This window comes from Mobula birostris, chromosome 9 (genome assembly GCF_030028105.1).
Source record: "Mobula birostris isolate sMobBir1 chromosome 9, sMobBir1.hap1, whole genome shotgun sequence".
In the NCBI taxonomy this organism is placed as follows: domain Eukaryota; kingdom Metazoa; phylum Chordata; class Chondrichthyes; order Myliobatiformes; family Myliobatidae; genus Mobula; species Mobula birostris.
The window spans coordinates 52,592,722-52,619,307 of record NC_092378.1 but is presented as its reverse complement, the minus strand read 5'-3'; the positions used below and the strand labels follow the sequence as shown (position 1 = coordinate 52,619,307).

General features: G+C 44.0%; 1 protein-coding gene across 1 annotated transcript in view; it reads left to right on the top strand.

Moving 5' to 3' along the window:
• The window catches only part of nwd1 (NACHT and WD repeat domain containing 1), a 78,150-nt gene that overhangs the window by 17,181 nt on the left and 34,383 nt on the right, over nucleotides 1–26,586 (top strand). Inside the window, exons 7-14 of the mRNA XM_072267281.1 lie at nucleotides 7,424–7,583; nucleotides 8,839–8,956; nucleotides 10,287–10,451; nucleotides 10,856–11,050; nucleotides 12,904–13,026; nucleotides 14,496–14,695; nucleotides 20,957–21,229; nucleotides 24,650–24,740. Coding sequence (XP_072123382.1) covers nucleotides 7,424–7,583; nucleotides 8,839–8,956; nucleotides 10,287–10,451; nucleotides 10,856–11,050; nucleotides 12,904–13,026; nucleotides 14,496–14,695; nucleotides 20,957–21,229; nucleotides 24,650–24,740 — 1,325 coding nt within the window. The remainder of the gene's footprint in view (nucleotides 1–7,423; nucleotides 7,584–8,838; nucleotides 8,957–10,286; nucleotides 10,452–10,855; nucleotides 11,051–12,903; nucleotides 13,027–14,495; nucleotides 14,696–20,956; nucleotides 21,230–24,649; nucleotides 24,741–26,586) is intronic.

Sequence of the window (26,586 nt, the reverse complement as noted above, 5' to 3'; positions counted from 1 at the left end):
CTGTGTCATTACTGATTAACCGGACTCTGAAAACTCAGACTGTATTGCTACTGCTGCAAAAATCACAAATTTCATGGTATATGTGAGTGATGATAAACCTGATTCTGATATGGGTTTCTAATGTGGACTGAGAGTGGGAAAGGGGCAGGGAGGGGAGGTAGCAGAAAGCACTAGAGAAACATTCCGTAATGATCAATAAACCAATTGTTTGGAATCAAATAACCTTGCCTGGTGTCTCAGGGATGGGTGTGCCACACCCCACCTCTGGCACTCCTTCTCTGCCACCAGTCCGCACTACTCCACCTCACCATTCCCAACATCTTTTGCTCCCTCCAGATTTACAAATTCACTCCCCGCTCCACATTGACAAATACAGTAGAATACACAAATTTGCTGCATTTCTGTGCAAAAGTCTTAGGCACTTTTGCTATATATGTGCCTAAGACTTTTGCACAGTACTGCATGTTCAAATTCCTTACTTGCAAAATCAATCGTCATTCACAATACAGGTGTTAAAAGTCAATAGAAACTTCAATCAAACAGCTGACGATACCTTGAAGTTTGTAAATTAATTGGCCCTTAGTTGGTAGGTGGTCCTTAAATTGTTCTGTTACGTTCTTAGTCATAGTCATAGACATACTTTATTGATCCCGAGGGAAATTGGTTTTCGTTACAGTTGCACCATAAATAATGAAATAGTAATAAAACCATAAATAATTAAATAGTAATATGTAAATTATGCCAGGAAATAAGTCCAGGGCTAGCCTATTGGCTCAGGGTGTCTGACCCTCCAAGGGAGGAGCTGTAAAGTTTGATGGCCACAGGAAGGAATGACTTCCTATGATGCTCTGTGCTGCATCTCGGTGGAATGAGTCTCTGGCTGAATGTACTCCTGTGCCCAACCAGTCCATTATGTAGTGGATGGGAGACATTGTCCAAGATTGCATGCAACTTGGACAGCATCCTCTTTTCAGACACCACCGTGAGAGAGTTCAGTTCCATCCCCACAACAGCACTGGCCTTACGAATGAGTTTGTTGATTCTGTCAGTGTCTGCTACCCTCAGCCTGCTGCCCCAGCACACAACAGCAAACATGATTGCACTGGCCACCACAGACTCATGGAACATCCTCAGCATCGTCCGACAGATGTTAAAGGACCTCAGTGTCCTCAGGAAATAGAGACGGCTCTGACCCTTCTTGTAGACAGCCTCAGTGTTCTTTGACCAGTCCAGTTTATTGTCAATTTGTATCCCCAGGTATTTGTAATCCTCCACCATGTCCACACTGACCCCCCTGGATGGAAACAGGGGTCACCGGTACCTTAGCTCTCCTCAGGTCTACCACCAGTTCCTTAGTCTTTTTCACATTAAGTTGCAGATAATTCTGCTCACACCATGTGACAAAGTTTCCTACCGTAGCCCTGTACTCAGCCTCATCTCCCTTGCTGATGCATCCAACTATGGCAGAGTCATCCGAAAACTTCTGAAGATGACAAGATCTTGTCCCTGTATGACAAATGGCTCCAGACCTTTGCTGTGCAAAGGGAAACTTTGCTCTTTAAAGAACTTTCTGAAGAAACTCTTCTTCAAAGAGCTTTCTTACCCCTGGATATTATCTTATCCCTTTCTGTGCTGCAACTTCTGCAACTGACTTTTTCCCAGGTTAGGAGAGTCTAAAACTAGAAGGCAGAGGTTTAACATGAAAGGGAAAATATTTAAAGGGGCGGCGGGGGGTAAAGTCTATTTTACTCAGAGGGACAAGGATTGAGCTACCAGGTAAAATGGTAGAAGTGATTCCAATTACAACATTTAAAAGTCATATTTGGACAGGTACATGGAAGGAAAAGGTTTAGAGGGATTTGAGCCAATTGCTGGCAAATGGGCACAGTAGCATTACGGTTAGCACAACATTTTACAGAGCCCGCTGCAAGATCAGGGTTGCAGTCCTGACATTATCTGTAAGGAGAATGTAGTTTCGTCCTACATTCCAACAACGTGCAGTTTGGGGGCTAATGAGTTATGGGCATGTTATGTTGGTGCCAGAAGCATGGCGACACGTGGGCTTCCTAGTAAAATCCCCATTGATTTACCTTGGTGCAAAATGATACGTTTCACTGTATACTTCAAAGTACATATGACAAATAAAGCTAAACCATGCTATCTTTAATCTCAGGTAGGCAGCATGGACATTATAAAGTAGTTGGGCTGAATAGTCTGTTTCCTTGCTGTATAATTCTATGACTGTAGAGTTATACTGCATAGAACTTCATTTTCAACAGACTTGGGTTTGTGAGGATAGCAGGGTGAAGGAATGATTGGCATAGCCAATGGAATTAACCCAAATTCAAATAGTAAATGCTGTCCACAGGCCTGTAGCTATGTGAGGATACTCCCCCATAGACAATGCTGTGTTTTTGGGGAGCTCACGTTGCTCATTTATTCTCAGGCAGACCCTAATTATCTCAACACTTCTGCTGCCGCAGTGCATAGAGGGAAGGCTCCTGAGGGATAGCCAAGCTCTATGTGCAGTCCACCATGGTCCATTGAAATCCTAGAGCTGAAGACATAGCAGTGTCCCCAGCTGGGTGCTGTGGAACTCTGGGGATGCCCTGAAGTACTCTGAATACCTTGTCATCCCTGCTGCCTGCTCCCTAGACTGGACATAATAGTATTCCAGCTGTTATCTGAAGGCTTCCAACTGCCAGAGAAAGAAACGATGGAGAAGTCCAAGGAGGAGTATGTCAGCAGATAGTATTGAAGAGAGAAGATCCCTAGACCTGCCCAGATATTGTCATGGACTGTCATTGGTTCACCTGGTTAGCTCCTAGCTTGTTACCTCCACCATCCGAGCCAATGATAGTCCGTCCTCATACTCATGGCTTTGGCTTTAACTGAGGAGCTCAGTCAGATGCATCTGCATCATGTGCTGGAGGCATCAGATTCAGGTTCAGATTTATCCATCACATTTATATCGAAGCGTACAATGAAGTGTGTCATTTGTGTCAACAGCCAACACACCCAAGTATGCGCTGGCCATAGCCCACAGGTGCCATCATATATTCTGGTGCCAACATAGCATGCTCACAATGCTCAGCAGAACACAAAGCACAACAAAACAGAACATACCAAGCATTATTAGTGAAACAAGTCTTATTTCTCCCTCCCTCTCATCCTCACCCATCCACCCATGCAAATGCACAGTCCTCTAACCCTAGGACAACCTGTCTTCTTCGACCTCCAGCCTCCAATGGACTCGTTGATTCGCAGACTCTAGGCCCCCTACTTTTCCAATGGACTCGCAGAGATTCACAGACCCAGGTTCTGGCCTTCAGCATGACTTCCGGTGCTGAAGTGAACCCTTCAAGGTCTGTCTTCAAGAGGTGGAAGAGAGCAAATCCATCAGACAAAGACTTCCCTCAGCTGCACACAGAATGGTGACTGCAGGGGAAATGGTCTTGCTTTCATAGACAGGTGAAACAGGCAGACTGCAGCAATGATTCTGAGTGCTTCTGGATACAGATTTCAATAAAGCATAAGCATCATGAAAGGTTCTTCCATTTCTAAGACATGAAAATATCTGGGCTCAGCAACTGGCAGACAATCACAGTCCAACATAGGGCTGCCGAAAACGTTAGGTTTTCAGGGCCCTTTTCAAGATTCAAGTTTATGTATCACACGTAAAACCAACATAATGTTGTGGGGGGGGGGGAGGTAGCCTGCAAGTGTTGCCACACATTCTGACACCAAATAGCATGCCCACAATGCTTGGCAGAACAACACAGAACACAAGTGACAAAAGAACTACAGCAAAATGAAACAAGTCCTTCTCCTACTTCCCATCCACCCACACACAGTCAAAACTGAAGACTCCAGTCAAAAAGAGTTGTTCCTGGCACCAGTCAGTTTCCATTAGGTTGCTGCTGGGAAGTGGTGGAAGCAGATACATCATGGTGTTTAGGAAGCATTTAGACACATGAATATTGCAGGAAATATAGGTACATGCATATGTTGGCAGAAGAGATTTGTTTAACTTAACATGAATTTTGCACAGATATCATGGGTTGAAGGGCCTGTTCCTGTGCTGAATTGTTCTATGTTCCATGCACCACCTGATTTCCCAGCACATAGTAGCTTGGATTCCCTCCTATAATCCCACCTTCTGCAAAATTATTGGCTTGTCCTTGCCTACCCTGTACTGAATTGTTCTGAAGTTACAGCTCAGAACTGTCCAGTTATATACAGTTGTTGATCCTAATATAGCTATTGGTAAATTGATTTATTATTGTCTTGTACTGAGGGACAGTGAAAAACTGTATGGCATGCTATCTACACAGATCATTTCATTACATCAGTGCATTGAGCTGGTACAAGGGAAAAGAGTAACAGAATTTAGAAGGAAGTGTTACAGTTGCAGAGAAAGTACCAGGAGACCTACAATAAGGTGCAAGGTGGAGACTGTGAGGGCAAGAGTCCATCTTAATCGTCCTTTCGGGGTTTTTGTACCTTCTATCTGATGGGAGAGGGTGAGTGTTGTCTTTTGTTATGCCGGCTGATTTACTGAGGCAGCGAGAATTATGGAGGGGAGACTGTTTTCCATGATGTGCTGAGCTGTGTCCACATCTCCCTGCAGTTTCTCATGGTCTAGGACATAGCATTTGGCAACCCAAACCATGACGCATTTGGATATGATGCCTTATATGGTGCATCAATAAGAATAGGTGAAGATCAAAGAGACATAAGAAATTTCTTTAGCCTCCTGAGGAGATAGAGGTGTTGCTGTGCTTTCTTATTGATAGTGTCCATTTTACACCGAATGTTGTAACAGGCAGTGGGCGCACACCCATTCTATGTCGACAGTAAGCAAAAGCAGCATGCATTGGACAGAAACAAATAACTGCAAGTGCTAGAAATGTGAAATAAAAACACAAGACCCTGTAAATATACAGCGGAGAGAGAAAAAGTGTTCAAATTTCAGGTCAGCGATTTTCTTCAAAACTTGCACTGTGTAAGAACATGCCCTTGGTGTATGTGAACTATGAGCCTGCTGAATGCACATGGCCTTCCTGACAATGTGTTACCTTTCTTAGATCATCTGAAAAAGTGAGTTATGCAGCTCAGAAACAGGCCCTTCAGCCCAACTCAGCCATGTTTACCCATGCTAATCCTATTTGCCCACATTAGGCCAGGATTTTTCAGTTCTATCTAAAAAATGAGTTTCCTTATTCTGAATCTCACCCAGACACCATACTAAATTTATGGAGTACCTCTTGTCCAGCACTGCATCTTCCCTTAAGACTCCCTCTTCAAGTCCTGCAGGTCCTTTCCCCAGCCTGACGATCCAGCACCGTTGCCCCCACCCCCATCTCACAAAGATCAGTGGGAATGGATAGTGGGCAGCTTCCTGAGACCCAGCCCCAGAGAATGTCATCCAGTTCCAAGCTGGTGATTATGTGGGCAGTGCTTAAGGATCTGTGCACTGAAAGCACTCCTGCTCTTCACCTGAAAACCCTCTTGCAGTCATGTTGCTATGGTGAAGTGAACTCCAGGTCAGTGGTGAGAGATTCCCATTGTCTTCCCATACTTCCAGACCCATGTCATTATCAGGAGGAAAGCAGCGTGGACACTTTTGCACAAACCCAACTCTTACCAGACTAGACACCAATTTGATGGCAATTCCATCACCCAGTTGGTTAGAAAGGTGAACGAAGCAGAACCCAATGAATGTACTTGATTTACCTTCCTCTGTCTTCACAAACAAAAATCATTTGGCAGCCTGAGATAACCAGGGTGGCATTGATCCCAGAGCTGGTGACAGAGAAACCCTATTGTCCCTCACTAAGCCACTCCAGCTGGAGGGAACAACAGAAAATGCTGAACATACCCAACATAGAACATAGAATACTACAGCACAGTACAGGCCATTCAGCCCATGATGTTGTGCTGACCTTTAAACCTACTCTAAGTTCAATCTAACCCCTCCCTCCGAGATAGCTCTTCACTTTTCTATCATCCATTTTCTTATCTAAGAATCTCTTAAATGTCCCTAATGTACCTATCTCTAAAACTATTGCTGACGGGGCATTCCATAAACTCACCACTCTGTGTGTAAAAATCCTACCTCTGACATCTTTTCCTCTACTTTCTTCCAATCACCTTAAAATTATTCGCTCTCATATTAGTTGTTTCTGCCTTGGGAAAAGTCTCTGGGCGTCCACTCAATTTGTTCCTGTTATCACCGTGAACACCTCTGGCAAGTCAGCTCTTATCCTCCTCCACTCCAAAGAAAAAAAGCCCTAGCACACTCAACCTTTCCTCATAAGACATGCATGTCAGACAGCATTTGATGGAAGGTCATCGGCTTGACATATGCCACCTGACCTGCTGGGTCAATAGACCTCCAAGTGGAGTCATGCCACCAGCAGTGGCTGGAAGGGGCAGTGATGGGAAGGGGTGGAATGCTGGGATTTCTCCCATCATCCAGCGCGTAGCTCTTCAGGGCAAAAGGGCTGAAGGGTGGGGCAGCCCAGGGCGATCAACTGGAAGAAGTCCAAAGATGACAGAGGTGTTCATGTTTCAGCGTGTGTCTGCGGCCACAGGAGGGGACATTGTGACCTCCACTTCAAACTGAATTTGTCCTTGATGCACATTTGTAGTTACACATCAGCCACCAACCCTGCAAATAAACAGAATGGTTCCTCTTACAGGGATTGACCAGCACCTCTGATAGTGTGGAGAGCAAACAATCTCGGTGGCTGCCTTGCAGGGCAGCCCCATTCAGTCAGCGGACATAAACCTCAACTTCGGTCATTTTTTTTTAGTCCCATTCCCCAGTTGACTTCTCTGTCCCACACTTGAACAGAGGCCAGTCCGAGGTCTTGACAGTAAATTTGTAGGAGAGATTTTTTTTAGCATTCACTCAGCCTTTCTACATGGGGGAAGCATGGTATCATAGCAGTCAGCGTAAGGTCACACATTCTAGTGCCAACACAGCATGTCCACAATGGTCAACAGAACACAACAAGCAACAAGACAAGCCTTGTTCCTTCCTTCTTCCCAAACACAGACACTGTCTTCTAACCCCAAGACAGGCCATGCTCTTTGGCCTCCAGCAGACTCCAATTTGGACTTGGCCACGCAGGCACTGGGCCTTCAACTACCCCAGTGGACTCGCAGAGCAGATCCGGGGCTGGACCAACAGACCTCAACTTCTGAACTTTTGATTCGATCCTCAGCATTGGGAACAAAGCTTGTTCCTAATCTCTTTTCTCTCTCTTGTCACTGATCTGAAACTCGCTTCTCCCTTCACAGCTGCTGCCTGGCCCGTAGTGTGTTCCCAACCCTCTGCTTGTCTCCAGTTCAGATTTCTGACATGTTGTGGCTTGCCTCACTATACATGAGATATTTGCTTTCTAACTTCCTTCAGGCAATTCATAGAGGTGGTACACGAGATGTACCTCCCGACAGAGGAGAAAATCAAACGCCACTCCGTGCTGGCAGATTTCTTCAAGGGGACGTGGAGCCAGGGGAAAAGAAAGACCATCACACTCCCACAGCTGAATGAGACATTGCAAGCAGACAGAAAGGTACACGAAACGCAAATATGACAATGGGGAAGTTTAATTAAACACTCTTACCGATCATGAGGTAATGGTAGGTACACGCCGGACAACTTAGGGCGGGAGTGACGAACAGGGCCCGCGCAATCTTTCGGCTGCATGCGTACTCGCAATCCAATGCAGTTCAGCTCTGTCCGTTCACTTACCAGCTAGCCCGACCCTTGCAGTTCATCCCAGATTATTCGGCTTCATTCTAGCACTGAAGCCGGTCTCCTGCCAGTTTAATTCCCCGCATCAGGAAGAGCACACGGCCGTGCAATGTCTCAGCTGCAACGTAAGAACAAAAGCCACTGTAGATGCTGGAATCTCCCGGCGTTCAGTTACTCTGTCCCAGCAGTGGCACTGAACAGTTGCGTTCCTGAACGAGTTGCACATCCAGCCAAGCTGGTCGCTTACAGTTACGACACTGCCATCTCCTTCACAATGTGGAAAGTTGCCCCAGTATGCCCTACACGCAAAAAAAAAAAGCAGTAGGAATCCAGTCTGACTAATTACTAGACAATCAGTCCACTCTGATTTGTCAGCAATGTGATGAAAGTGTCGTTGATAGTGTTATCAAGTGGTACTTACTCACCAATAACCTGCTCACCAACCCAACACACATTTTGAGCTCAGCTAATACCACTCTGCTCCAGAGCTCGTCACAGGCTCGGTCCAGGCATGGACCAAAAAGCAGAGTTGTCGGCATGAGTTAAGAGTGACTGCTTAAAGTCGAGATTATTGCCAAGGGCACATACATCTGTGCACAGGTACAGTGAAAAGCTTAGCTGTGGCAGCACCACAGGACAGGGCATCAGATATGATCAGAATCAGAACCAGAACCAGGTTTAATATCACCAGCATATGTTGTGAAATTTGTTAACTTTATGGCAGCAGTACAGTAAGTACAATGAAATACTTGATAAATAAATATAGATAACAAAGGAGTTACATTAAGTATATATATATATATCTATTAAATAGTTAAGTTAAAAATAAGTAATGCTAAGAACAGAAATAAAAAAGTAGTAAGGTCATGTTCATGGGTTCAATGGTCATTTAGAAATCAGTTGGCAGAGGACCATAAGACCATAAAACATAAGATTATGATTCAACTACAATTTGTTGCCGCATTTCAAAGAAAGCAGTCTTCCAAAACTGATCGGGAATGAGAACCCCAGCCGGAATGGACACCACTTGTAGGATGACGTAAAGGAATGAATTGGATGTGCTTGTTTCCTAGGTCTCTGCACAGCCTCTGACATTTGGGGATGCTGTTGTGAACTTACGAAAACTGAGTGAACTGCCGAAACATTTGGTTAATGCTGGTCGGATTGATGAGCTGAAACAGGAGATTCTGGGTAAGGATGGGTATACACGGGAAATATGTGAAAAGACTGTGATTCTCACTGCCATGCAGAATCACAGTGTTGACTGTTACAAAACTCAATGTGAAGTACCTGCAGTATACCTGAACGGCTTTGAGCAGAGTTATCACCAGGTTTCATGCATCACATCAGAGACACATCTTCAAAAGTTCTTCTTTGTTACAATGTCCACTGGACTCATAGAGATCGATATTTACAAATGTAGTGTCTATGTGTATAGAAGATTATAAAATATTTACATGTAAAGATGAACCTAGACAGATAAGTATAAAAACATCTCAGATAGGCACACGGATGAAGAAAGGATGGTAAGATTGGGATTGGATACAGTTTCAGTGAAATAGCAACCCAGTAGAGACATAATGTACAAAATCTTTAGAGTCTGACTACCCTCCTTTAGCTCGACAAGTCCTAGAGCACTAGAGCACAGACCTGCACCTGGACAATCAACCAACCGTTAAACATCCTCCCACACCAACTCCATTTTGTTCTCTCCAGACTGCCGTTTATTTCCCTCCCGATTTGAGCACTTACCCAACACTAGAGGCAGCTTACAGCACCGACCAAGATCACACATCTTTGTGATGTGGCTGGAAACTGGAACTCCTGGACCAAACACACGCAGTCACAGGCAGAGCATGCAAACTCCACAACATACCATCCAAGGTCAGGATTGAACTGGAAGGCAGCAGCTTGACTAGCTGTGCCCTGTGTCACATACTGTGCCTCACCTTGTCCATTTGTGCTCCTCACCTTCATTTCCCTGCTTTAGAGTCCCAGTAACAGCAGTAAACCTTATGTTTCTTTCTTTGATCAGTTATTGCCACATCATTGTCCACTAAGTTTCTCAAATCACAGCTCCCAGTACCAATATCCAACTTTATTTGTCACATGTACATCAAAACATCGAATCATGCAGTGAAATAGCCAACACAGCTCGAGGGTGTGCTGTGGGCAACCCACAATTATTGTCATGTTTCTAGTGCCAACATAGCATGCCCATAATTTACTTACCCTAACCCATATGTCTTTGGAGGAAACTGAAGAAGATCCACACTGTCTCAGGGAGGACATCCAAACTCCTTAGAGACAGCCACAGGAATTGAACCTCAAATGTGAATGCTGATGCTGTAAAGTATTACACTAATCGCTACGCTGCCATGCCGAGTTTCTCCAGAACTCCTCTCTCCACAGGTGATACTCTCCCCACTCACTATTTATCGACCCCACTCACTCCTCCAAAGACTGCGCCAAGGTCTACTTCGGCCCTTTACTCACGCCGCTGGTTATTTTGATTTCTCAGGGAATATGGAATGGATAGTTTGCAAAATGCAAGCCATGGGAATGAAGTGTGTGCTGGAAGATTTTTACGCTTGCACCCGTCAAGTTGATTGTCCCGACGTGCAGCTCGTTCAGGATGCACTGTTACTCATCTGGCCTACGATAAACTTCATGGAGAATGACATAGGTGAGAACAATTGCAGATACACTGGATAATCACAGCCATCCAGAACACAAGTGTTAATTTGAGATTGGAGAATGCTTTCCATTCCTTACGGGCTCAGTAGAATTACAGTGTCATGAGAAATGGAATGGACTACTGCTTCCATTAGGAGTGGGATGGATGAATCACACGACTATAGCAAATGGAAGACATGATGATTCTGAAGGCGAATAGAATTGGTTGGGAATGATGTGACTCGATATTAATTACTGTGACCTACTAAACCAGAAACCTAACTGTGATAAGGTGACGCCTGAAGGCATCATCGGCACATGTTATCCTGCAAATACTGTACGTATGCAGACTAGAAGTCTTAAGTTGCCTCAGTTAACTTGAACCAAACTTGCTGTCTTGGATTTATTCCGCAGATGAGCGTGTTCTGTACATGGAGGTCTTGGCTCGCCTCGACTTCTTCAGGAGCTCGTACCCAATGGTTGATGAGCTGTGCCAGCAGTGTAGGAGATGGTGCGCCTTGTGCCCAAACCCAATCTTTACTCCACTGTGTGGCTTCTTCCAGCCTCCCGGTGGGCCGCTCCAGACAACACTTACCGGCTTCAGAAAAGGTACCAACACCTCCTGCTAGTAAGTGGGGGTGGGAGGGGGGTGCGGTCAGGGTCTGTCACTGTGCCCACAGAACCGCGAGTCCCTCTGCAAATGGAAGTGAAATGGTCTGACTGATCTGCAACTCCAACCCTCCCCCAGCCCTGTCTCAACCTCCTCAAACCGTTTCCCTCTCCCTCACCTCCTCCCACTCTCCTCCTCTCCCCTCCTTCTCAACCTTCTTTCCCTCCCCATTTGCAACCTCTACCTCTTCCCACTCCTCTCTCCCTCCTTATCCCCTCCCAAATATCCTCCCATCCTCCTACCCAGCATCCTCCAACTTTTTCCCTTTTCACTCTCCCCAACCCATAATTTTCCTCTTCAATCCCTTCTCTGTCCCCTGCTTTCTCCCTCCAATCCCATCCCCCAAAGCCAATGTTTTAGGAACAGCTTCTTCCTGTCTGCCATCAGTTTCCTAAATGACCCACAAACCCATGAGCTCCACTTTACTACTCCTGTAACTTATAGCAATTGTTTCATATCTTGCACTGTGCTGCTTCCACAGAACAACAAGTTTCACAACATATGTCAATGATAATAAACTATTCTTTTCTACTTGGATTTGAATGATGCAACTAATGGTTTTGTGGCCAAGTTGGCAGACGATACGAAAATAGGTGGAGGGACAGGTTGCATGGCCGAAACAGGGAGATTGCAGAACAACTTTGAGGGATTAGGAGAATGGGCAAAGAAATGGTGGTTAGAATATGATATATGAAAATGTATTGTCATGCACTTTGTCAGAAGAAGTAAAGGTGTATTTTCTAAACAAGGAGCAAATTCAGAAATTAGAAGTCCAAAGGGACTTGGGAGTCCCAAAGGGTTAACTTGAAGGTTGACTCAGTGGTAAAGAAGGCAAATGCATTGTTAGCATTCATTCCAAGAGGACGAGAATATAAAAGCAAGGATGTAATGCTGCGGTTATATATGGCATTGGTCAGATCACACTTTTGTGAGCAGCTTTGGGCCCCTTCTTTAAGAAATGATGTGCTGACATTAAAAAGGATCCAGAGGAGATTCACGAGATTAAGTTTGGGAATGAAAGGGCTGATGTATCAGAAACACTGGAGTTGAGAAGAATGAGAGAGGAATCTCACTGAAACCTATCAAATATTGAAAGGCCTAGATACAGTGCATGTGGAGAGATGTTTCCTATAGTGGGGGAGTCTGGGATCAGGGGGGCACAGCCTCAGAATACAGGGATGACCATTCAGAACAGAGATGAGGAGAAATTTCTTTAGCTAGAGTGGTGAATCCATGGAATTCATTGCCACAGTTGGCTGTGGAAGCCAAATCATTGGGTATATTTAAAGCGGAGTTTGATAGGACTCTTTATCTCATGTTCTCGATATTTATTGTTTGTTTATTTATTTATTATTATTATTCCTTTCTTTTTGTATTTGGACAGTTCGTTGTCTTTTGCACATTGGTTGTTTGTCTGTCCTGTTGGATGCCGTCTCTCATTGATTCTATTGTGTTTCTTGTATTTTCTGTGAATGTCTGCAAGAAAATGAATCTCAGGGTTGTATATGGTGACATATATGTACTCTGATAATAAGTTTACTTTCAACTTTGAAGTCCTTCTACAGACTCCCACCTTTTTCAACACTATCTGCTCCTCCACGTATCATTTGCGTCATCTGTGAACTTGGTCACAAAGCCATCAATTCCATCATCCAGATCACTAATATATGTCAAAATAAACAAACCCAATACCACCCTCTGCAGAATACTACCAGTCACCAGCAGCCAACCAGAAAAAGTCCTTTTAATTGCCTCTATTCCCTGTGCGGCATTAACTCCCCTGTGTTCACAGGTATCAGTGTGATGGAGCTAAGTACTGATCGCACAGTGCTGGTGGCAGGCTCACTGGATGGACTGATGATCGTATGGAATCTGCAGGATATTGAAATAATCCACACCATGACGGGTCATTCTGGTGAGACAAATCTCCTTTTAATGCTCTTAATGTGACCTTAAATTCTTTAGGAATTAATAATTTATACTGGTTAGTACGGCCGGTTCACAAAATTGAGCAACAATCGCCAAGTATTGGAGTAACTCAGCAGGTCAGGCAGCAGCTATGGAGGGAAATCAACAGTCAGCACTTCAGACTGAGACCCTTCATCAGGACTGGACAGGACTTCGGGAAGATGCCTGTTCCTGTGGGGGGTGTGCCTTATTCTGATTGGTGAAAGTCGCTTCCGTTGTGATTGGTTAGTTTAGAAGCTGCAGCTGCTTTTCCCATTGGATAACTGCCTGGTGTCCAGTTTCAAATATCCTGGGTATATAAGATACACTTGGAAGGGGCTTGATCTCTTCTTTTGTTGCTTAAGGTAGGACCATTGGGAAGGTTTGCTCTGTGCACACTTTTAATTAAGTATGTTTATTGAATATATATATGTTTGTTGAGTATTCAGCTTTGTAACCTGGGGAACATAAATGTTTGGGTCAAATTTTTACTGTTTGTAAATAAATTATTAATATGCCTATTCGAAGTCAGTGCATTTCCTGTCTCACTTGGTAGACCCGGAAACCTGAGTGAATATTACGGTACCAGAATGAGAAGGTGGGGGAGAGGAGAAAGAGTACAAGCTGGCAGGTGATAGGTGAGACCAGTTGAGGGAAAAGGTGGGTGGGTGGGGCGGGTGCTGTTTGAAGCAAGAAGCTAGGAGGGGATAGGTGGAAGGTCTGAAGAAGAAGGAGTTTGATAGTAGAGGGCAGTGGACCAATCAGCTTCCAGCTTCTCTCCTTCTCTTTTCCTCACCTGCTTATCTCCTCCCTCTGATATCCCTCCTCATTCCCTTTCTTCCATGGTCCCTCTGCTCTTGGTTCCCTCCCACCTTCCAAAGTTGTACGGGCTAGTAGATGAATTGGTCACATGTTTTTTCATTTATTCATTTATGGGTTGTGGCCTTCGCCAGCTAAGCCAGCATTTACTGCCCATCCCTAGTTGCCCTTGAGAAGGTGGTGACGAGCTGCCTTCTTGAAAGGTGTACTTGGAGTTAGATTAAAGTAGCTGGGCAGCGCAGGCTTGTTGGACCAGAATGGCCTGTTATCATGTTGTATATCCAAAATTTGAATAGAGGAGATAAAAACAAAAGGCTGTTTAACAGAGTTAGGCAGAGCAGAGTTTAGGTCTAAATGTATCACAACTGTTGGTCAGCGCCTAGGGTCAGAGCAATCAAAAATAGGAAGGTTTATGATGAAGCCTGTATTCAAAGGCTGAATATAGTAGGATATTGGAATATAGCCTCTGGGAACTCAGTGTGACACCTTCAGCTCACCTTGCTCAGGTGAAACAATGCCTATGTACACTAACCCCATTTGTGTATCTCTCCCAGACAGCCCCATATCTCTCCCCATTTCTGGCTTCTCACTGATCATGTGATCTGTTATCTCTGATAGCCGAGGTACGGTGCATCAAAGTGATTCATAACAAGGCCCAAGCTGTGTCAGGTTCGTTTGACCACACACTACGTCTGTGGAACCTAGTGACTGGAAAAGAGATCTACTCGATCCCAGAAGATCACTCTGGCTATGCACACTTTGCACTGCTCCAGGTGGATGAAGCAACCAGTGTGATCTACTCAGTCTCAGGCTGCCAGGTAAAAGATTCCTCGGAATGGTTTCTACAAGCAAGATTGCCATACGTTGCTTTATAATCACCCAGTTTGTCAGAGGTGTGGCGTGGTTAGAGAGCGATTCCCTCATTCCAGCAAAAAGCAAGGACACCAAAGGAGCACCACTTAAACCAAAGATGTTCCCAAGGACAGTGTTGGAGGAACACGGGTATCTTGAAAAGGTCCAGGGCTGGAGGACATGTCAGAGAAAAGGACAGAGTCACAGAGGGAATAGAAGGCAAGAATGAGACTTTTATAACGGAACTGCTGTGTATCTAAGAACTAGATCGCTGAGTACAGCAGTTGGGGGGGGCGGTGAGAGCGAGACCAGAATTTTGGATGACTTCAAGAGGATATAGACAGGCTGAGGAGCAACAGCGTGGCAGATAGAGCACAGTGGGGAAAACGCCAGGTTATTCAGTTTGTTAGAGAAAAGAACAAAAAGAAAGTTGAAGTTAGAAACATCAGTGTTCAAATTGACAACACTGGACTATGCTGTTTGTCCCTCAGTGTCTGTGTCAGATTAAACTAATCTCTTCCGTCAGTTCATTGCCTGCATGTTATTGTGGCAGTCTAAATGGCCTCTGTTGAATCTGCTTCCACCACCATCTCTCGCAGCCTGTTTCAAGCACCTATTACTCTCTGGGAAAGAACAATCTTGCCCCATAAATCTCCTTAAACTTTCTCCTCTTATGCCCAATATCTGATATTTCTGCTCTGGGAAATAGTTTCTGATGGACCACCCTACCTAATACTTAACTTCCTTTAAACTTCACTGCCTCCCCATCACCTTAAAGCTATGGCATAGTATTTGACATTTACATCCTGTGGAATAGGAGACTCTATCTATGACACTCCTGATTTTATAATTTCTATCAATTCTCTTCTCAGCCTCTGACACTCCAGAGAAAACAATCCAAGCTTGTCTAATCTCTCCTTGTGGTTATTTCCCTTTATCAAGGCAGATAACATCTGCACCCTCTCTAAGGCCTCCATGTCCTTCTTATAATGGAGCAACCAGAACTGCACGCAATACTCCAAGTGCGGCCCATTCAATTACCCTGCAGCATCCTGTAAATAAGTTACTAAAATGTTGCAGCACAAAGAGAATAGTCCTAGATTCCCCCACTATTGGAAACATCCTCTCCATGTCCACTCTATCTAGCCCTTTCAATATTCAATAGATTTCAATAAAATCCTCCATCATTCAAAGGACTGTGACTCTTTGGAATTCTCTACCCCATGGTGCAATGGAGGGGAGTTGGTATTCATATTCAAAGTAGAAAGCGACAGATATTTGAAAATACTGTCACAGAAACAGACCCTTCAGCCCACAATGCTGTGCCAAACTAATCAAATACTCACTGAACTAATCCCTTCTGCCTACACAATGTCCACTTCCTTCTATTTCCTGCACATTCATGTGCCTATCTCAGAGCCTCTTGAATGCTCCAATCTTGTTTGCCTCCACCACTCCTCAGGCACCCACCATTCTCTGTGCAAAGTAAACTTGCCCCACACATCTCACTCGAACTTGCCCCTCTCACCTTCAATGTATGCCTTCTGGTATTGAACATTTCAATCCGAGGGTAAATATGCTGTTTGCCTACTTTATCTATGCACTTCATAATCTTACAAACCTCTATCAGGTCTCCCCTCAGCATCTGCAGTTCCAGAGAAAACAACTCAAATTTGTTCAACCGCTCCTTATAGGGCATGCCCTCAAATCTGGGCAACATCCTGGTAAACCTCTTCTGTATCCTCTCCAAAGCCTCCACATATAATGGGACAACCAAAGCAGAATGCAATACTCCAGGTACAGCCTAACCAGAGTTTTATAAAGCTACCAAATAACTTCCTGACTCTTGAGTTCAATTCCTCAACTAAAAAAGGCAAGCTTGTCATATCCCTCCTTAAGCGCCACATCAATCCATGCAGACACTTTGAGGGAGCATTTATCTTAGACTCGAAACTCCCGCTGTATATCAACACTGTTAAGGGCCTTGCCATTAACTATGTACTATTTCTTCACATTTAATCTCCCAAAATGAAAAAGGCCAGGTTAAGCTCCACCTGCCATATCTCCTCCATATCTGCAGTTTATCTATATCCAACTGTATCTTTTGGCAGTCTCCTTCTCTATCCACAACACCACCAGCAAAGGTCGCTGTATGGATCCCTACAGAACATCACTACTCACAACCTCCAGCCGGATTAAATCCCACTGATCACCACTGTCTGTCTTCTATGGGTGAGCCAATTCTGAATCCAAACTGACAATTCACCATGGGTCCCATGCACCTTAATCTTTTGGATAAGCCTCCTAGAGGAACCTTGTCAAACGCCTTACTAAAATCCATCCAGACGACTTTCACAGCTCTACCTTCATCTCTTACCTTTGCCAGCTACTAGAAAAACTCAAATTAATAAGGCACAACTGCTCCACACAAAGCCACACTGGCTCTTTCTAATCAGGCCATGGTTTTCCAATTACTCGTAAATCCTATCCCTAAGAATTCCCTCCAGTAACTTCCCTACTACTGACATGAGACTCGCCGGTCTATAGTTTTTAGGATTATCCCTACTTCCCTTCTTAAATAATGGAACAATATTAATGACTCTCCAGTCCTCTGGGACCTCTTCAGCGGCTAGAGTGGACATGAAGATATTGCACAAGGCCCCAGCAATGTAATCTCTGAAGAATTTTGGGGAAATTTTGGGAAAATGGTGTTGAGGCCAAGATTGGATTAGCCATGTTCTTACTGAATGGTAGAGCAGGCTAGAGGGACAGAAAATGTTTAGGAAGGTGAATGTGGGGTCAGTATTGGGTTTGAGTGCAAGAGTAAAGTTGTCTACTGTGATATTATAAAACCCAATGAGATCACACCCAGAGTATTGTTTACAATTTTGGTCTCTTTACCTGAAAAGAGATAGGCTCCCTATTGAGGGACTGCAGAAAAGATTCACCAGACTGCTTTCCAGGTTTGTCACATGAACAGATGTTGAAAAGGCCAGACCTGTTTTCTCCAGAGTTTAAAAAAATGAGGAGTGATCTTCTTTATGGGCTTAATGGGATGGAAGTGGGAAGGATGTCTCCCCCAGCTGGGCTCTGGAACTAAGGGCCAGTTTTAAAGTAATTGCTAGCCAGTAAGGACTGAAACAAAGAAAAATTTCTTCACTCAGATGAAGGTGAACATTTGGATTTCTTTGTCCCAGATGGCCCTGGAGGCTCATTCGTCGATTCCATTAGTAAAAAATGTCATAGATTTCTAGATATGAAAGAAGCCGGGGGATATATGTGGTGAGCAGGAAAGTAAGATTAGGGTAAAGGATCAGCCATGATCAATTGAATGTAGGGTAGACTCAAGGGGCTGAATAGCCTCTTTCTGCTTCTACTTGCTCCGTTCATGTAGTATGTATGTTAAGAAGCAAAAAGACCCGAGTGAGGGTTTCGGCAGTGGATGAGCAGAGCTGCATCGGATGTTACAGGGATCAGAATCAGAACGAGGTTTATTATCACTGATACATGTTGTGAAATTTGTTGTTTTTGTGGCGGCAGTACAGATTATGATATAAAAAATTATAAAAAGAAATTAAATAAATAGATAGTGCCAAAGAGGAATTCCACGCTGGTGTTCATGGGTTCAGAAATCTGATGGAAGAGACTGTGTGTGGCTTTTCAGGCTCCTGTACCCCCTCCCTGAGGGTAGGATTGGGAAGAGGGCAGGTCCTAAGTAGTGAGGCTCCTTCATGACGGATGTCACCTTCTTGAGGCACTGCCTGTCGAAGATGGTGGGAACATCTGGATGGAACTGAGCTGACTTTGTGTCGGTGTAGACGTAGTGTTCAAATGGTCTGGTTCACTTTCAGTTGCCAGTGCGAGGAATAAGATTGTTGGCTACAGAATAGATCCTGTGGGCTTAAGAAAGGAGATTCCACCCCGCCCCCCCCCCCCCCGCTGCTGAATAAAGAGTTGGACAGTCTAAACAGATGTGTCAGGAAGATAACAGGGAGACTAGCCTTGTGTAGACTGAGGCAGTGTTTTTTTTTGCAAGATACAGTTGAGGAGACATGCCTGAGGATGGATCCTGGGGGAAAACATCAGATAACAGTGCAGAATGGGGAAGAAAAGACTTTGCTTGTTATTCCCTACTTCTGTCATTAGAGAAATAATGGCAGCTGTGATACCTCTGAGCTGGAACAGAAGTATGGGGTTGGTTGTTTTACAGGCTGGAGGAAGGTAAAGAACAATGAGGAGAGGTTGTTTACAGTAATGCCTGTGACAAACATCATTAAGGATCCCCATCATCGAGGACATGCCCTCTTCTCATTGTTACCATCAGGGAGGAGATACAGAAGCCTGAAGGCACACACTCAGTGATTCAGGAACAGCTTCTTCCCCTCTGCCATCAGATTTCTGAATGGACATTGAACCCATGAACACCATCTCACTACTTCCTTTCTCCCTTGTTTTACACTACTTACTTAATTGAACTTTTAAAATATACATACTTCCTGTAATTTACAGTTTTGAAATGATTTTATTGCATTGTACTGTTGCTGCATAACAACAAATTTCATGACATATGCACACAATATTAAACCTGATTCTGAAATACAATCAGAATCAGATTTAATATCACTGGCATACGTCGTGAAATTTGTTAACTTAGTAGCAGCAGTTCAATGCAATACATAATAATGTAGGCAAAAATAAGTAAATCAACTACACTAAGTATATATATATTCAATTAAAAATAGTGCAAAATCAGAAACAATAAAAAAATAAGGTAGTGTACATGGGTTCAATGTCCATTTAGGAATCGGATGGCAGAGGGGCAGAAGCTGTTCCTGAGTCAATGAACCTGTGCCTTCAGGTTTCTGTACCTCCTTCCTGAAGGTAACAATGAGAAGAAGGCATGTCCTGGGTGATGGGGATCCTTAATAATGGATGCCGCCTTTTGGAGACACTGTTCCTTGAAGATGTCTTGGATACTGTGGATGCTAGTACCCAAGGTGGAGCGGACTAGTTTTACAACTTCCTGTAGCTTGGTTCAATCCTGTGCAGTAGCCTGAAACATTATTTCAGTGATGTGAAGGATTGGAAAGTTGGTAAGATTGAAAAATATTCAACTGGAAAATCTTGGGAGATATACGTGGGTTTTGGAGGCATTAGCACACTGGTGGAATTTTTAAGAGGGTGGGGAGATGGAGGTGAGCGGCAGTTTGCAAGAATGGGAAGTGGGCTGGATAGTTAAGGTTGGAAGGAGGAAGCATCAATTAACATGAGACTAGGAACAGTAGTTGAATGGTCATTGGTTAAGTACTGTAATGGGGATTGAGGAAACAGCGGTGGGACCCATGAACATGAGGCTGGAAAAATGGATAGATATTTGAGGGCAAACAAAAGGAAATGTCAAAGGGAGTTTGGTCTGGTTGACTAAGAGGTTCAGATTCAGATTAATTTATCACATGTACATGGAAACATACAGTGAAATGTGTTATTTGGATTAACAACCAACACACCTAGGAATGTGCTGGGGCAGCCCACAAATGTTGCTATACATTCCAGTGCCAACATTTCATGCTCACGATGTTCGGCAGAACAACACAGAGAGAAGGGAGAGAAGCGGCAGAGAAAAAAGATAATTTTGTCATAATGATATTTGCCCCCATACATTATAGGAGCAAAGGGTGAAGGAGGAGGGAGATTTACAGAAGAGGAGAAACCAAGGCTTGCCTCTTCATCCAGGGCAATATTCAATTAGTATATCTAATAGATGTGTAAAGTAAACATCATTCCCTGCTCTTACGAGTAAGATTACAGGGCCAATATGAAGACCATAAGACATAGAAGCATGGTTAGGCCATTCAGCCCATTGAGTCTGCTCCACCATTCCATCATGGCTGATTTATTACCCCTCTCAGCCCCATACAGCTGAGCTGCCCACAAGGAAGCAGTACCAAGCTGGTGCTTTGGAGAATGCCAAGGCAAGAATTCTCACATGGACTACTCATCTTTCCTTTGAAGAAAACACATCTTCAATCGATGTTTTAGTGATGTGTCTGATTCTTTTGCAATGGTTTTCAGATCTCATCTAGTAAACTGTTCTGTTAGAAGCTGCTTTCCAAGTGGCTGTTCTTGCTGGGGGCGCCCAAAGATTGTTAAATCTGTCTCTGGTGATGTCCTCTCCTACAAGTTTGAATGCTGTCCATTAACTTTCTTACAATGCTGATTGTTTCCAGATTAAGGGTTGGCGCCTAGAAAATGGAGAACCTCTGTTCCAACTATCAGGTGGCAACTTGGACAAGACAACGCTCACAGCAGTGGTGGGCTCCAACAACACACTCCTGACCATGTCCACTGGGGCCACACTTTGTGTGTGGGACCGGGTCAAGGGCATCTTACAGAACACTCACCACCTCACTGGTCTAAGCACCTCAACACCAGTGTGCATCCTTCCATTGAAAAGTCAGCCGAGAGTAGCAGTGGCGTTCAGCGATGGAATTGTAGCAATGGTATGGAATTTAGTATCTGGGAAATATCCTGTTGATCTACGTTCAGCTACGGGACCTAGCCAGCACTGAGCAAAGCACAACCTGTATCCTGTATATTATCTCTTCAGAGAAATCTTCAGTGTTCATTCAAGCCAAAGATCTCAGGGTAAAGCTACCAGTCAGCAATGAACTAGATGTAAAGGAACATTGTGCTGCATAGAGTGACAGGCAGCAGAAGCTCTGCTAATAGGGCAAGGTTATTGTGCAGACAAACTGTCTGTTCACGGTCAAGCTTTAGTGAATTCCACCTGTTCTGGGGTGGACGTTCCAGTTAACCATAATGGGGAGCTGAGACTGCTAGTCAGAAAGTTAGTGTCAGAGGTAAGTTTTTTACAGAGAATGGAGGGTGCACGGAACAATCTGTAAGGGGTAGTGGTATAGGCAGATGCACTAGGGACTCTTAGATAGGCACATAGATGATAGAAAAATGCAGGGTGACATAGGAGGAAAGCGTTAGGTTGATAGTAGAGTAGGTTAATTTGTTGGCACAGCATTGTGGAACAAAGCAATGGATTTGTACCCAAGGTAAACTCCATTTGTGGCAAACTCCTCAGGATCTCCTGCAATTGACATAGAACATAGAACACTATAGCACAGTACAGGCCTTTCAGCCCCCGATGTTGTCCACAATTTAACCCACTCGAAGATTAATCCAACCTTCCCCTCCTGTATAATCCTCCATTTTTCTATCATCCATATGCCGATCTAAGAGTCTTAAATATCCCTAATGTACTTGCCTCTACCACTCCAGGCACCCACCATCCTCGGTAAAAAATTTACCTCTGACATCCCCCCCCCTTACTTTCCTCCAATCATCTTAAAATTATGCCCCTTTGTATTAGCCGTTCCCGCCCTGAGAAAAAGTCTCTGGCTGTTCACTTGATCTATGCCTCTTATCATCTTGTACAGTCTAATCCTTCTTCGCTCCAAAGCCAAGACCATAAGACATAGGAGCAGAATTATGACATTTAGCCCAACAATCATGGCTAATGTATTATCCCCCACAATCCTATTCTCCTGCATCTTCCCATAACCTTTGACTCCCTTAGTAATCAAGAACCTATCAACCTCCACTTTAAATATAACCAATGACTTGGCCACAACAGCTGTCTGCGGCAATGAATTCCACAGATTCACCACTCTCTGGCTAAAGGAATTCCTCCTCATCTCTGTCCTAAGGGGATATCTCTCTGTTCTGAAGCCATGCCCTTTGGTCCTAGACAACCCCACTATAGGAAACATTTGCTCCATGTCTACTGTATTTGGGCTTTTAATACTCGATAGGTTTCAATGAGGTCCCACCTCATTCTTCTAAATGTCAGCAAGTACAGACCCAAAGCCACCAAATGCTCCTCATGTATTAATCCTTTCATTCCTGGGGTCTATCTCATGAAGCTCCTCTGGACTCTCCAATGCCAGAACATCCTTTTTAGTTAAGGAGCCCAAAACATCCTCATAATACTCCGAGTGGTCTGACTAATGCCTTATAAAGTCTCAGCATCACACCTTTGCTCTTATATTCCAGTCCTCTCAAAATGAATGCCAACACTGCATTTGCCTTCCTTACCTCTGACTCATCCTGCAAGTTTACCTTTAGAGAGTCCTGCACAAGGGCTCCCAATTCCCTTTGCTCCTCTGGTTTCTGAATTTTTCCCCATTCAGAAAATAGTCCACACCTTCAGTCCTTCTACCGAATGCATGACCATACACTTCTCTACACTATTTTCTATCTACCACTTTGCCAATTCTCCTAATCTGTATAAGTCCTTTTGCTCCCTGCTTCCTCAACACTACCTGCTCCTCCACTTATCTTTATATCATCCACTAACTTGGCCACAAAGCCATCAATTTCATCATTCAAATCATTGATATATAGCATGAAAAGAAGTGGTCCCAACACGGACTCCTGCAGAGCATCACTAGTCACTGGCAGCCAACCAGTAAAGCCCCGCTTTATTCCCACTCTTTGCCTCCTGCCATCAGCCAATCTTCTATCCATGGTACTATCTTGCCTGTAATTCCATGGGTCCTAATCTTGTTTAGCAGCCTCATGTGCGACACCTTGTCAAAGGCCTTCTGAACATTTAAACAACATCCACCAACTCTGCTTTCTCTCTCCTGCTTGCTTTTCCTCAAAGAATTCCAACAGATTTGTCAGGCAAGGTTTCTCCTTAAGAATACCAAGCTGACTTTGACCAATTTTATCATGTGCCACCCATCCCCCTCCCCAATGACTACCTTAACATTGCCCTTTTTATGTGCCTTTTTCGAATATTGACAGGTTCTAGCTCATTCAACCAAACCTCATAAAATATTCTCTCTAATCTAGGCGGTATCCTTGCAAATCTCCACTGCACTTTCTTTAAAGTTTCTTCTTCCTTCCTATAATGAGGCAAGCAAAACTAAACACAGGACTGAAATCAATAGATTTTTGATTTGATGGAAGTCAGGGGATATGGAGTTACTACAACACAATCAAATGCCGGAAGGACACAACTGTCCTCTCCTAATAAATCCCTTCTCTTCAGCCCTTTACCTTTTCCACCCATCACCTCTCAGCTTCTTGCTTCTTCCCCACTCCCTCCAGCTACCTACTTTCCCCCTTACCTAGTCCCATCTATCCCCTGCCAGCTTGTACTCCCCCCTCATCCCCCCACTTTCTCATTCTAGCTTCTGCTGCCTTGTTTTCCAATTCTGGTTAAGGGTCTAGGCTTGAAATATCAACTGTTTATATCTCTCCATAAATGCTGCTGAGTTTCTTCAGCATTTTGTGTGTGTTGCTGTAGCTTTCCAGCGTCTGCAGAATCTCTTGTGTTTATGATTTAGAGTTAAGTACAGAAGAATAGTACTGATGAAAAAACAATTAACTATCATCTACTTGGGTGCTGGATTACGGAAAGTGGACTGAAATGCCCTATTCCTGCTTCTACTTATTACGTTCTTCTTTTTTTAACCTTGTTAAGTACAGTCCGGACTGAGTCTTGCAGCCAAAGACCTGATAGTTAGGTTGGAGGAGGAATTTCTCCATTTTAATATTGGCCCTTCTTAAGCCAGGTGCCTGACCCCCAAGCAGGAAGGTGGAAATAGTTTAAACTGTCCATGCAGTTAGAGAGGGTCCAGACTTCCAGCAAACTGAAAGACGAGCTGCTGCCAGCACTCCCTGGCCATTCTGCTTCTGTTAGACTTCTGGGAAATGCCCTCACTTGGAGGGATCCTGGAAAGGGTTGAGGACTGAGCTGGGAAAAGCCTGTCAGCTGCCAGGACTGGGAGAGTTAGGAGCAGAATGACTTTCCTTATCCTGTTCAGTTTGTGATTCAATAATTTGCCCTATCCAATTCGGCTCAGCTCCAGTCCTGAGAAGTTCTCTTTTTCCCTAAACAGGTGTCTTTGGATGGGACTTGTGTCAGAGAGAAAATCAACCTAGCAGTCACCTTCCTGGTTACATCAGAAAGTGAGAAGTGGATGGTAGCAGGTAAGGACATTCAACCGTAGCTTTCAAACCGTGGTTTGCCCTTTCATCTTAAGCCCTTTTCTTCATTCTGCACAGGATTGTGAGCTCATAGCAAATTCTCCATTACAAGTTTCTAGTCCTTTATGATATTGTCATGCTCTTCAACCCCTTCCTCTCTTGTTTCAGTTCCACATATTGTACAGTCACAGTCATCCACTGAGGAAGGGGTGTGTGTGTGTGTGTGTGTGTGTGTGTGTGTGTGTGTTCGTTCGTTCGTTCCCTCAAGGGAAAGTCCAGGGGAACACACTCCAGTCCTCACTGAGGGACCAGAAGTGGAAAGGATGAGCAGTTTCAAGTTCCTGGGCATCAACATCTCTTAAGATCCATCCTGGACCAAACATATTGATGCAATTACAAAGAAAGCACACTAGCGGCTATATCCCAACAAGGATATGAGGAGATTTGGTCTGTCTCCAAAGACTCTAGCACATTTCTACAGATGTACCGTACAGAGCATTCTGACTGGTTGCATCAGTGTCTGGAATGAAATGGTCACTGTACATGATCTGAGAGAGTTGCAGAGGCCTGTAAACTCAGCCAGATCCACCATGGGCACTAGCCTTCCCACCACCGAGGACATCTTCAAAAGGCGATGCTTCAAAAAGGTTGCATCCATCGCAGGACATGCCGTCATCTCATTACCACCATCAGAGAAGAGGTACAGGAGCCTGAAAACACACACTCAGCGTTTTAGGAACAGCTTTTTCCACTCTGTCATGAGATTTCTAAATAGACAATGAACTTATGAACACTATCTCACTACCTTTGCTCTCTTTTTCACTATATATTTTTTTATATATATTTTATATTGTAATGTATAGTTTTTATGTATTGTACTGTACTGCTGTCTCAGAGCAACAAATTTCATGAGATACATCAGTGATAATAAACCTAACTTTGATTCTGGCACCATGAGTTCCTGTTGATATTAATCTAGGTGTAGAGATGTTCAAAGTACAAAGCAAATTTATTACCGAGCTATATATATGGCACCATACACTACCCTGCGATTCGCTTTCTTGTGGTCATTCACAGAAAATAGAAAGAAACACAACAGGATCAATGAAAAACCGCATATCACAGATTTAGACAAACAATCAATGTGCAAAAAAAAACCCCACAAATACAAAAAAAGAGAAAAATAATAATAATAAATAAATATTCAGAATACGAATTGTAGAGTCCTTAAAAGTGAGTCCATAGGTTGTGGAATCAGTTCAGTATCGGGGTGATTGAAGTTATCCCCTTTGGTTCAAGAGCCTGACAGTTGAGGGGTAATAACTGTTCCTGAACCTGGCAGTGTTAGACTTGAGGTTCCTGTACCTCCTTTTTGATGGCAGAGTGAGAAGAGAGCCTGGCTGGTAGGGGTCCTTGATGCTCTTTTCCTGAAGCAGCGCTCCTTGTAAATGTGCTCAACTGTGGGGAGGGCTTTACCCGTGATGGACTAGGCTGTATCCAAATTTTTCTTGTAGTTTTTTTTCTGTTCAAGGGCATTGATGTTACTGTACCAGGCTGTATTCTCTCCACCGTGCACCTATAGAAGTTTGTCAAAGCTTTAGATGACATGCCAAATCTGTGCAAACTTCTAATAAAGTATGTCTTCTTTGAAATGGCAACTACGTGCTGGATCCTCTGAAATTCCTGGTTGGTCAGGGCATCAAGGGATATGGTGAGAGGGCAGGTGTATGGGGTTGAATGGGATCCGGAATCAGCCATGATGGAATGGCGGAGCAGACTCAATGGGCTGAATGGCCTAATTCTGCTCCTGTGTCTTATGGTCTAAATGATAACGACAAGGAATTTAAAG